The sequence below is a fragment of the Acartia tonsa genome, chromosome 6, assembly GCF_053477335.1.
Source record: "Acartia tonsa isolate MP-2025a chromosome 6, ASM5347733v1, whole genome shotgun sequence".
Lineage (NCBI taxonomy): Eukaryota > Metazoa > Arthropoda > Copepoda > Calanoida > Acartiidae > Acartia > Acartia tonsa.
In genome coordinates, this window is record NC_137265.1 from 46,562,374 (window position 1) to 46,575,614 (window position 13,241).

Consider the following 13,241-nt stretch of genomic DNA (forward strand, 5'->3'; position numbering starts at 1 on the left):
ATTGGGGACTCAAATATTGATTGGGTACTACAAGCTCATAGTGTTCAAACTTAGTCACTGTAAAGTTTTGTCTAAAGAAGGGGTAATTTTGTTTATTGTTCATTGTCATGTCCCTTAATACCTCTGTCAAGACTTATCTTAAAATAAATTTTGCTGTTTAAAAAGATATATTTTTTAAACCCTTTTATGTCATTTTTTTTGCATGTCAAACCTCAACTAGCGAAAAAAAACTGAAAAGGATATTTATATTCAAGATTGGCCGTTGCTTAAGCGTAAAGTGTAACTCGTTCAGATGTTGATTATGGTACTTACTATCGCTATGTCAGGTGCGTGACATCAAGTTTAAATGTAGGTATAAGACAATGAATCAAAACTTGATGTAAATCCCCTATGATGATAAACTAAATTACTCTTTATGTAAATATGTAAAACCAAAGTTTTGAAGCCCACCAAATTGAGAAAAGTTCTTAAAAATAACAAATTTAGATACAAGTCATCCCGCAAGTTAAAATCATAATCATAAATTAAATATGAAATATTGATATTTGAAGCTACTATGTCTAACCCATAAAGTTGAGACAAAGTGTTATGCTTAAAATATAGACGCTCACATTTGCTGAATATACTTTATTATCATGTTATACTGAAATGGCTTTAAGTGTCTTCAACACATTTAATCGGTAGGGATGGTTCATCTGGAAAAAAAAACTTTTTTGCCGATTAATCTGAAATTATTCTATTTTTTGAATAAAACATTCCTCCCACCAATAATAGCCAAAAATTTATGTAAATCCCCAATAATGATACACAAAAATACCCCTTCTGTAGTTTGCTATTTGTGGTTGAAACGTTTGGACACTCAACTTAATGAATCAACCAATTAAATTCAATAAAAGTGCCAAAAGTTTCAAAGCCAACGAATAAGAGCACGTTATTATAAAACTTTGGGGACAAGTGTAATAAGCATCTCCTTCCCTTTATTTTATATGCATACGTTTTTAGACAGACGCTCATAAAATTATTATCTAATATTTTTATGCTGGATGATATTATTGTATAATGTTAAGTTAAACAACTACCTCCCTTTCTTTTTCAAAGACCTCTTTCATCTGCTTTAAAATTATTTTCTGCTACTTGGCTGTGTTAATATAAGGGACACCATTGGTTGATTTTCAACGACCCAATAGAAAAGGGTTGCACAAGGCGGTTGCAATGGGGAAATACAGTTATTTAACCCTTTCTCCCTCTAGTGTTTTACTCTAATATGTAAATATAATACATATGTAATCCAACTTCCTCCCAATTCTTCTGTTAAAAATTAAATTCCCATTGGTATATCCCTGTATTTTTCTTGTGATCCCCAGGGAGGGAGTGAACATTGGGCTACACAATCTAATAGTACCCACTTTTTATTAAACATTGATTGTTTCGTTAAAACTAGCTTTGTCCAATGTTTAACCTACAGATGGGGTAATTGGGGATGTTCATTAATTTATCTTCCATTGTCTGATCCCTTTATACGCCTGGTTAATATCCAATACCCACACACACACACACACCCCTTTATATTCAAAGATAAATATCTGTGTAACACATAAAACACAAACATGGATTGCTATTCAACTATCTTAATCATATAAATTATTTTTGATAGGTATTATATTTCATGTATTTTTTATTAAATTGATAGAAACAGGCAGTTTCATAATCTAAATGCTTGCTAAAAAACCCTGTAATTATGCTAATTTTTTTGTTAGGTTAGGTAAAAGATATAAGAGCCGCGTTGGAGAAAAACCCAGCAGGGATTAGAAATGTGTTTTTTTTTCTTGATTAATTATAAATAACGGGTAATGCAATATGTTTGAGTTTGAACATTCAAAAACATTTTATAATTCTTAAAACCTATTATGTAACCCTTTTTTCTGTTTATACATGTGCAAAAAAAAGTATTGGTCCAGGAGGAAAAGGGAGGGGAAACCCCAGGGGGGAGCATACATATTTAATTTAAGGGGTGAGGACTTATTTTTAGAAGCGGGTAAAAAAGAGGTTGCTTAAAGAAATAAAAATTATACCTAAGTAATTTAGGACTTCTTTTGTGTTTTATTATACGAAATCATTTTAACTAACTAATTTTCTTTTATTATATGAATTTTAAATCCAGTAATATTTGCTTTAAATTTAAACCAGCTCAAACTATTTTTGAAAACTGTTGAAAAGATAATGTTTTTTTACTCGAACATCTACTTGAACTGTTTTGTTAGCCCATAATAATGCACCTAATTGTCCGAAATATGTTGGAGGATGGTTTGCGAATGGAATGAAGAAGAATACAATAGATGGGAATCAGATTGTCATGCATACATACATACAGCTGGTGTTTATTAAGTGCAGTATTAAACTTAGTAGCTAATTAAAGATATCAAAGATGTACGAAATAACCACTTAGATTTAAATCTGAAACATTTTTTAAAATCTAAGGGGCCTGTATTCAAAGGGGAACGGACAGACAGAAAAATAGCCTAAATCCATCCTAAGACTTGACTCCAAAATAAAAAAAAGAATTACACCATCCTGGCTCCTATGTGAAGTTTCCCTAAGCTCTCATTTGGTTTAGTACTTATTAAAATCTAAAGTTACAGCGAAAAAAAGCCTTACTGTTTTTTTGTAATAGGATTTTCCCTATAATGAGGAAACATCATAGAAATATTACTCAAGGGTTGTTCTTTTTCTAGGCAAGGAGTACTGAAAATGTTGTTATTTTTGGGTGGATGGGGGACCGGGGGGGTTTAATTATTTATCTAATTGATTTGAGATAACATAAACAAACATGATTCATATGAATTAAAATCTTTACCTAAATAGACTAAAAAATGTTTTCTCATAAAACTAAAGTTTTCAGACATCTAATCAAAGATTAAACTTTACTAAAACATTTTTCTATTTGGTAAATGAGAGTTTTTCTCTTCATTTTTAGCATGGCATCCTTATCCTGTGTTGTGGTATTAAATATGATTCTAAATAAATGTATTGACAAACCAAGTTCGCCTCATTTGATTTCAAAAGTCATAAGAAATGTTTAATGGTGCAGAATATCTAAGTATCATTTGACATTCTTCAGTAACACTGAGATGGTAGGGAGATTGGGCTGTATATTACATTGGTACCCAAAGTTTTTTAATCACGTTATCTTTTTAACAATGATTTTAATCTAAAGAAGTGTTTAATTTTGTATACATTAAATCTAAAATCATCATATATCATAAAAATCTGAAAGAATAAAAACCTCATGCTAACCAAAAAGAAATGAGGTAAAAAAGGACTTGGTTTTGACAACATTTGACGGACAATGCCATAATTTTTGGACTCATTTTAAAGAACATTCATTCCTTCACAATAATGCTAATATTTTTACAAACCAATTAAAGCTAATCAATTGACTAAAACAAAATTGAAATTATTAAAAAATACATTTTTAAAGATTTGTCTTAAAAAAATATTTTTTGTTTTGATGTTTAGAGGAGCTTCACTCCAAATCCCAATAACTCCATAAAAGGAGATCTTTGCAAATCTGTGTATTATGTCTTCTTATACAATGCACTCTAAAAATTGCATTAGTTTAATTAACTCAATAATTGTGTTTTGGTAAAATTTTGCATTTGCTAGTATGTTAAGTTTGAACAAAATGCGAATAGATTAAAAGTTAGATGTATTCAATTTTGAATATCTTTAGTAGGATAGGAAGATTTAAATCTTGATTGATAAGTACAAACTAGCAGTGACAAAATTGTACATTTATAATTTAAATGTACAAACGGGGTAATTTTGTTTATCATGTACACCAATAATAAAACACAAAATTGTAAAAAAAAATATTTTTTAGAGTGTATATCATACAATTCTGTCATTGAAAAGAATGGAGACCAACCTCTGCTATATATGGAATAAAGAATTGTATAAATATGGCCTAAAAGCTGCTGCTACCACTCTCTCATAATAATAATAAAACCGGTTTAGATCTAAATTAGGATATTCTATTGTTATATCTTTATTTGGAATTGGGGAGGAAAAACTCATTTTTTTGCATTTTTGGCATGTCTCATATCTTACACGTTTTTTCGGCCTTTTTTAACATTAAAGCATGAAGAATTATACTGCAATATTTGCCATTTTTAGGAAAGCTTCCTATTGACTCTGGACAGGTCTTGAGCTATTTCTAGGGAGTGTTAGTGTAAGGACCCCAAAAAGTAGCTTTTATCTCAACAAAATGTACACATTCACACACACACTTACATACATACAGACAAAAAAACTACATGCTACTTTGTATTTGTAAATTTAAAAGATCTGTTATAAATCTAAATAAAGCCCCTGGAGTGGTCCCAAGATTTCCAGGATTAACAAAATTAATCCGTATCTACTTTTTAGCAGTGCAGCTATTCTTTAACTATGTTTGTACGTCCGTCTGTCCATCGGTCATTAAAAAATTAAGTACAGTATCTATGCGATCCAAAACTGAAGAAATCTATATAGAATATTGTATTTTATAAAATTCAAATGAATTACTAAAGAATATATTTTCATATTTACTATACTTGCTTTTTATCTCTTCGATATTTATTTACATAATTGTCCTTGTTTTTATCAATCTTTGTCATTCTGAATCTATCTTCCTGGGATTAAATATTGCAGCTTCTTTATAATAAACTATTTCTTCAGTTCAACTTTTACATGTCCCTATTATTGATTGCGGGGGGAGGGGGGGTTGAAACTATAAATAATGCTGATCCTTCTCCAAAAATTTATAAATTCGTTCTACTCCGCCTAAAGAAGGAGTTTATTACCAACTTCTTCGCTAACAATTTAATCAGCAGATGGGGTTCTCCTATTTTAAATCCAAATCCCTTAGAGGCTAGAAGCAAAGCCTACAAAAAAGGTGTATGAAAGTAAAGGCTTATATTGTTACATAAGGAAGCAATTAAGTTGAACTCACGTCTTCTATATGAATATAAACTTAGGGGGTGTTTAGATAATATAACTAACTAATAGATTAAGATTTCTACTTATAATCATGACTTTGAAATTATGAAATTTCATCCTATTGTTTAAAGTAGTAAGGTTTTATGTCTGAAGCTTAGGATTAATATGGGAAAGCTTCATAAAGGGATGGTTTTAGGCTATTTTATGAAAAAATTTGTCTTGGTATGGTTTGTCTGGGATACAGGGTCCCTAGAAGCTAGAGGGCGCAGTAATAAAGTTTAACCAAGATAAAAAAGTTATATTTAAGTTTATTGAAACACTAGAGAATATTTTAAATAATAAAGTTAGCTTTGGCCAAAGAAAAAAACTTTCTGTCGTTTTACCTAAACGTTGATTATAGTTTGGCGGGCAAATATTAATAGCGCGTGTTAGCCCTTCATTAGCGCTTAACCAGCTTAACTCATTTATGACAAAACAAGTTTTTTTTAAGAAGTAACTGCTGTAGAAATATTATTTTTTCTAGAGAATCTAATTTCTTCTAAAATTTCTAAGAAATACATTTTACTTTTGGTTCTAATAAACTATAAATTTTTAGTCAACCAAAGTTTTACAAACACGTTATGTACTCTTAATATCCCTTCTGTAGTTTAAGATTATTGGTTGAAAAGTTTATACAATGTCAATTGAACTAATCATGAAGATTCAATATAAGTACCCAAAGTTTAAAAGCAACGATTGCGATAAGCTTTGGTTTCCTTTATAATTAAGAGTCCATTGACTTTTCCTAGGGTTTACGGTAGGGTTGGGCCGGATACTTTTTTAGCCGGATACTGGAAACCGTATATCCGGCTGATTTCTAATACCGGATATCTGGTCAAAGCCGGATAACCGGATATCCGGCATTAAATCAGCCGTATATCCAGATAGCTTAAATATCCAGTATCCGGCCGGATATCCGGTCAAACCGAAAAATTAATTGATGTAATTGTCCTTATTATTTGTAAGTGTTTAGTTGTGTATGTACACAATGAAATATGTCATGTTTACTTAGCACAGCTTCATTACAGAAATAAACCAATATAAACAAAAATAAGTTTGCCCGCTTAGTATAATCAAACATAATCAGGGTCCGGGGACTAATATTTTACCAAAATAACTTTCAGACTTCCAAATTCACAGATATGATAACTCAACCTATAAAAATGCCATTACAATTTCTTTTCTGAATTTAGCGATTTTAAGTTATAAGACATTGCACATACTCAATATTCCCTTCTGTAGTTGAACATTATTGGTTGAAATGTTTGCACATTCTAGCTTTGACCAACCAATTAGGCTTTAATAAAAATACCAAAAGTTTTTAAGCCGACCAATAAGAAAATGTGTTTTTAAAACTTAGGGAACTAGTGTAATTTACAGTCCAAGGTTTCTTCCGGGGTAAATTAGCATCCTTTATTAAAAAATTAATTAGAGGCATAATCGTTTTCTTTCTCATTGATCTAGCCCTGTATGCCATAAAGTGTAAATATGTTTTTTATTATGAATTGAAATAAAATATAAATAGTCCAAATAAACACACATCAAATTGGCATTAAAGTCCTAAAAAGGTGAGCAGATTATTTATTTAAAATTCTCCAAATCATTTCTGGTAAAAAGTGTTGAAAGAGACATAAAAAGACTTCCGACAAAATTAAATTAAACATGACAGCTCTTTTTATCGGTGGCTTTAATCTTTGTACATTACTTTTAAAAACACTTAAATTCTACATAACGCTTATTCGTGGAGTAAAAAATATTTTTTTATGTTAGCCACTGAAAACTAGATTTTATTATTATTAAAAATATAAATATGTAAAATAAAATTAATGTTGTTAGCCTTATTTGCTCTGTAAACGGCTGATGTTTACATAAAAACACAAACATATCATATTAACCAAAAAATTAATTATAATATTCACATTTTTATATTTTTTATTTCTGCTGAATTATTTAAAGCTGAAGATACTTTTGCTCGGCAGATTACAAAGAAATTGTAAATCTACAGATTTTTAAAACACTTGGCATGCGGCTGCAGTTACCGTCCTCTTAATAGTTATTTCTCGCATCGTATTATAAACAGCTTTCCGTGGATATAAAATAAACGAAGGCGCCTCGGGGCAAAAAAATGGTTTCAATCTTTTGATTATACACCGAAAACTGGATATAATACGATGCTAGACATAAGTTTTTTGTTTGGATTAGAACCGGTTCTAATCCACCGGGTATTAATTGGTTTCGAATGAATACGAGAAATGATATTATGTACATACTGCTCTAATTAAGTTTTATATATATAAAACTTTGAATTAAATTGAAATTGTTGTAATTAGTTGTTGGAATTTCACTTTCATGAACATATATTTATGTGTACCTATTAAACTTGGATCCTTTTAAATAATGCTACTCTGATAATGAAATGATCAATTCTGTATAAACACCAAAAATAATGTTTAAAATAAATTTGACACTTTTTACTCCAAAATAACTTTATAGTTCATATTGATATTACTTATTATTTTTGATTTTTTACTCATAGAAATATTTTTTAGGTATTAAGTGGAGACATGACCGTAGTGGTGTGTGATCACGTGTCCGGTAGCCAGGGTGAGCTGACCGTCAGGGCTGGACAACAGGTTGAGGTCATCCATGTGGCTGGTGGCTCCCAGGTAGGATTTTGCATACAATAATTTACGTTTTTTCTTAAACTTATGAATTTGATTATTTCTGTGTGTCTGTCTGTGTATACTGCTGAACTAATATGGTTTATCTTTACAGTAAAGCTTCTCATGAGTCCTGGGAAGTTTTTTTGGGGGGCGATAATAAGAGAAATGAAGCTAGTAAAAGAGGCTGACTCAGATTATGACGTCAAAAAATTAACCAATGAGAGGCCACTATAATTTTACCATTGGTCAATTACAGTGTATACTGGCCTCTTATTGGTTAATTTGTTGACGTCATATCTGAGTCAGCCTCTTTTACTAGCTTCAAGAGAAATCGCCCCCACATTCTAAACTTGAATATATATTTTATTTTCTAGGAAATGGTATATGTAAAGCTGACCGGGCCTGGATCCCGTGACCCCGGGGGCTGTAGCGAGGGTCTGGTGCCACTCTCCTGTATCAGGGGAACCCGGCACCACCAGACTGGCAGACAAGACAACCAGGAGTCAGGTAAATTTCTTATTTTCTTCTCTGTCGGTGTGCATTCACTCCCGCATATTACCTCATTCGCCAATTGACTATATTGTTACAAAAGACACAATAGCCATGGAGGGAGGGGACATTGGACTGTAAGTTACACTGGTTATTGAAAGTTTTATTGGCACAAAAACCTTGGGGTTTATTGAATTTTAGTGGTTGTTTCCTATTGAGTAGTATTCGAACCAAAAGCTTAAATCCACATAAGAGGCAATTTTGTTTATCCTTATTGGGGATGTATATAAATTTATTGGCCTTTGTCTTATTTCTGCACAGTAGCCAATGATGGACTGGTTTTAATGATATGAGTGTGACGCCATAGGAAAGGGGCAGCTTAATGTGATGATTTGATAATGGATATGCAAAAGTGATAAAATATTAAACAAATGATCTAAATAAAATTGGAACGATTATTTTTCACATTATAAAACTATAGAATAGCAATTTTATGGAATTATCAATATCTATCAGAACCATTATTACTTATCTATAAAAAATATTTCAATTATGTTATTTCATGTGATTTAATGAAATTTCATTCCTTACATAATAAGTACTGAATATAATAAAGAATATTATAATTGAAAAAAATTTCCATACAATTAAAACAAATTTCTTGCAAGCATTATTAACTTTAATGCAAAACGGTTTCATAATTTTTCTTTTATCAATTTTCTAATAAGGGGGGGGGAAGTTCTGCCACTTTCGCGTAAACAGTGTGCAGTGGACTAGGTATTGATTTTAGATTATAGGTTATTTAGGATAAAAGTTTACTTTTGGGTATTAGTTCACGTATATTTAATCATTTTTTGAATAGGTCTCCAGGTTCAGGTGCTGCAGGCTGGAAGGTCGTTTCTGGACAGGTAAAAAAATTAAAAATTTTTTGTTTGAAGAATTAGAGAGCAACTTCTAAAACAAAATATGCTTCTTTTTGAATGTTATTAACATATCTGCAGAAAAAATTAAATTCGGCCTCCAGGTTCAGGTGCTGCAGGCCTCCAGGTACACTCTGGACAGGTAAAAATAAAAAAAAATAATTTGAAGAGTTAGAGGTACACTTATTAAACCAAATATGCATCTTTTTGAATGTTATTACCATATTAGAAGAAAAAATGACAATCGGCCTCCAGGTTCAGGTGCTGCAGGCCTCCAGGTACACTCTGGACAGGTAAAAATTAAGTTTTCTTATTTGAAGAGTTAGAGGTATACTTATTTAACCAAATATGCATCTTTATGGATGTTATCATCATATTTGCAGAAAAATTTAAAATCGGCCTCCAGGTTCAGGTGCTGCAGGCCTCCAGGTACACTCTGGACAGGTAAAAATTATAATTTCTTATTTGAAGAGTTTGATGTACACTTATTTAACCAAATATGCATCTTTTTGGATGTTATTACCATATTTGAAGAAAAAATGACAATCGGCCTCCAGGTTCAGGTGCTGCAGGCCTCCAGGTACACTCTGGACAGGTATAAATTAAAAACATTTATTTGAAGAGTTAGAGGTACACTTATTTAACCAAATATGCATCTTTTTAAAAGCGAAGCTTTTCTATAATTAGGGTCGGTCCGTCCGTACGTCCGTCCGTCCGTCCGTACGTCCGTCCGTAACGGATAGCTTTTTTTCGTTAATTTAGACATGTTAGAATTGTCCTATCGATTTCAAATTTTGCATGGTGATTCCTTTAGTAGTTAGGTACGATTTAGAAAGCGTAGCAACTCTATAATCATTACCAAAATGTCCGTACGTCCATTTTAAACATGTTGATTTTTAAAAAAATTTTAATTAGTTTTTTTTTCGTTAATTTAGGCATGTTAGAATTGTCCTATCGATTTCAAATTTTGCATGGTGATTCCTTTAGTAGTTAGGTATGATTTAGAAAGCGTAGCAACTCAATAATCATTACCAAAATGTACGTACGTCCATTTTAAATATGTTGATTTTTTTTACTTTTTTAAATAGTTTTTTTCGTTAATTTAGGCATGTTAGAATTGTCCTATCGATTTCAAATTTTGCATGGTGATTCCTTTAGTAGTTAGGTACGAGTTAGAAAGCGTAGCAACTCTATAATCATTACCAGAATGTCCGTACGTCCATTTTAAACATGTTGATTTTTTTTACATTTTTAACAACAAAGTAAGTGACCTAATTATCCGATTGGTCTGATTTTTGGTATACTGATTCCTGAGACAACAAAGTACAATATTATAAGCGAAGCAACTCTATAATCAAGTCCTAAAAATGTAAGTATGTCCATAATCATTATCCTGTATCAAGCAGTTTTTCAACAAATTTACTTACAATTTTGCTTTGACTCTTAAACATTCGCATTCTGATTATTCAGTTCTGACATTATACAAGTGTTAATTTCTGTTTGTCCTACCGTTTCAGAGCTTCGCTTTTATGGATGTTGTCATCCTTGTTGGATGTTATTACCATATTTGAAGAAAAAATGAAAATCGGCCTCCAGGTTCAGGTGCTGCAGGCCTCCAGGTACACTCTGGACAGGTAAAAATTAAAAACATTTATTTGAAGAGTTAGAGGTACACTTATTTAACCAAATATGCATCTTTTTGGATGTTATTACCATATTTGAAGAAAAAATGACAATCGGCCTCCAGGTTTAGGTGCTGCAGGCCTCTAGGTACACTCTGGACAGGTAAAAATTAAAATTTCTTATTTGAAGAGTTTGATGTACACTTATTTAACCAAATATGCATCTTTTTGGATGTTATTACCATATTTGAAGAAAAAATGACAAACGGCCTCCAGGTTCAGGTGCTGCAGGCCTCCAGGTACACTCTGGACAGGTAGAAATTAAAATTTCTTATTTGAAGAGTTTGAGGTACACTTATAAAACAAAATATGCATCTTTTTGGATGTTATTACCATATTTGAAGGTAAATTGACGATCGGCCTCCAGGTTTAGGTGCTGCAGGCCTCCAGGTACACTCTGGACAGGTAAAAATTAAAATTTCTTATTTGAAGAGTTTGATGTACACTTATTTAACCAAATATGCATCTTTTTGGATGTTATTACCATATTTGAAGAAAAAATGACAATCGGCCTCCAGGTTCAGGTGCTGCAGGCCTCCAGGTACACTCTGGACAGGTAAAAATTAAAAACATTTATTTGAAGAGTTAGAGGTACACTTATTTAACCAAATATGCATCTTTTTGGATGTTATTACCATATTTGAAGAAAAAATGACAATCGGCCTCCAGGTTCAGGTGCTGCAGGCCTCCAGGTACACTCTGGACAGGTAAAAATTAAAAACATTTATTTGAAGAGTTAGAGGTACACTTATTTAACCAAATATGCATCTTTTTGGATGTTATTACCATATTTGAAGAAAAAATGACGATCGGCCGGTTCAGGTGCTGCAGGCCTCCAGGTACACTCTGGACAGGTAAAAATTAAAATTTCTTATTTGAAGAGTTTGATGTACACTTATTTAACCAAATATGCATCTTTTTGGATGTTATTACCATATTTGAAGAAAAAATGACAATCGGCCTCCAGGTTCAGGTGCTGCAGGCCTCCAGGTACACTCTGGACAGGTAGAAATTTAAATTTCTTATTTAAAGAGTTAGAGGTACACTTATAAAACAAAATATGCATCTTTTTGGATGTTATTACCATATTTGAAGGTAAATTGACAATCGGCCTCCAGGTTTAGGTGCTGCAGGCCTCCAGGTACACTCTGGACAGGTAAAAATTTAAATTTCTTATTTAAAGAGTTAGTGATACACTTATTAAACCAAATATGCAACTTATTGGATGTTATTACCATATTTGAAGGTAAATTGACAATCGGCCTCCAGGTTCAGGTGCTGCAGGCCTCCAGGTACACTCTGGACAGGCAGTTATAATATTTTTTGATACTTTTTGATTTGGACACCTTACCTGGATCCTGGTGGCCACTGGTGACTGCTTGTGGCCGCTGGCAAGGTAAATTCCAATAAAGGTAATATTTGATATTAGAGGAAAGGTTTCTAAATAGAAAATACTAAAATATAATAATATGACAAAATTTATTAAGTAAGTCTTCTATTTTTGTTCCAGGCAGGCTCTAGGTAGCCTCCAGGAGCCTGCTGGACAGGTTTAAAAAATCAATTTTATAACTTGTTTTATTTAGATGAAAGGTTTGAGTTGTGCTCCAGATAGGGTCAAGGTGGCCTCCAGGAGCCAGCTAGATAGAGATCTGTATTTATTACTTTTTGTTTATGTATGGTTTTCCACACATATGCAAAATATAATTCTGTCTAAGATATAATATTACAGATACTCAGAATGGGGAATGCAATTTCAATAGGATTCAGATTATAAAGTATAGATGCTAGTGAAATAATTTTAAAATTACTACTGAGAGAGGTTAATTTTATCCAGATGTCATTCAGAGCTACAGATTCTCCATCCACGTTAGTAAAATATAAAGAAATTCTTAGATTGTATATTCAATCCACGTCTAAAGAAAAAGGCAGGAATTCCTGACACTTAAATACCTGGAGGCATGCAGCACCTGAAACTAGAGTCCAATTTGAATTTTTTCTGTAAATATGATAATAACATCCAAAAAGATGCATATTTGGTTTTATAAGTGTACCTGTAACCCTTTAAATAATTTTTTTTTAATTTTTACCTGTCTAGAATGGATCTGGAGGCCTGCAGCACCTGTACCTGGAGGCCGAATATCAATTTACCTTCAAATATGATATTAACATCCAAAAATACGCATATTTGGTTTAATAAGTTTACCTCTAACTCTTTAAATAATTTTTTTAAAATTTTTACCTGTCCAGAATGTACCTGGAGGCCGATTGTCATTTTTTCTTCAAATATGGTAATAACATCCAAAAAGATGCATATTTTGTTTTATAAGTGTACCTCTAACTCTTCAAATAAGAAATTTTGATTTTTACCTGTCCAGAGTGTACCTGGAGGCCGATTGTCAGTTTTTCTTCAAATATGGTAATAACATCCAAAAAGATGCATATTTGGTTAAATAAGTGTACATCAAACTCTT

The 13,241-nt window shown here is 31.9% G+C and overlaps 1 protein-coding gene across 4 annotated transcripts in view; it reads left to right on the forward strand.

Moving 5' to 3' along the window:
- trio (trio Rho guanine nucleotide exchange factor) overlaps positions 1–13,241 on the forward strand; it is a 453,505-nt gene that overhangs the window by 359,586 nt on the left and 80,678 nt on the right. For all 4 annotated transcript variants that reach the window (XM_080165076.1, XM_080165074.1, XM_080165075.1 and 1 more), the window contains exons 46-47: positions 7,566–7,682; positions 8,054–8,186. In XM_080165076.1, coding sequence (XP_080021202.1) covers positions 7,566–7,682; positions 8,054–8,186 — 250 coding nt within the window. The remainder of the gene's footprint in view (positions 1–7,565; positions 7,683–8,053; positions 8,187–13,241) is intronic.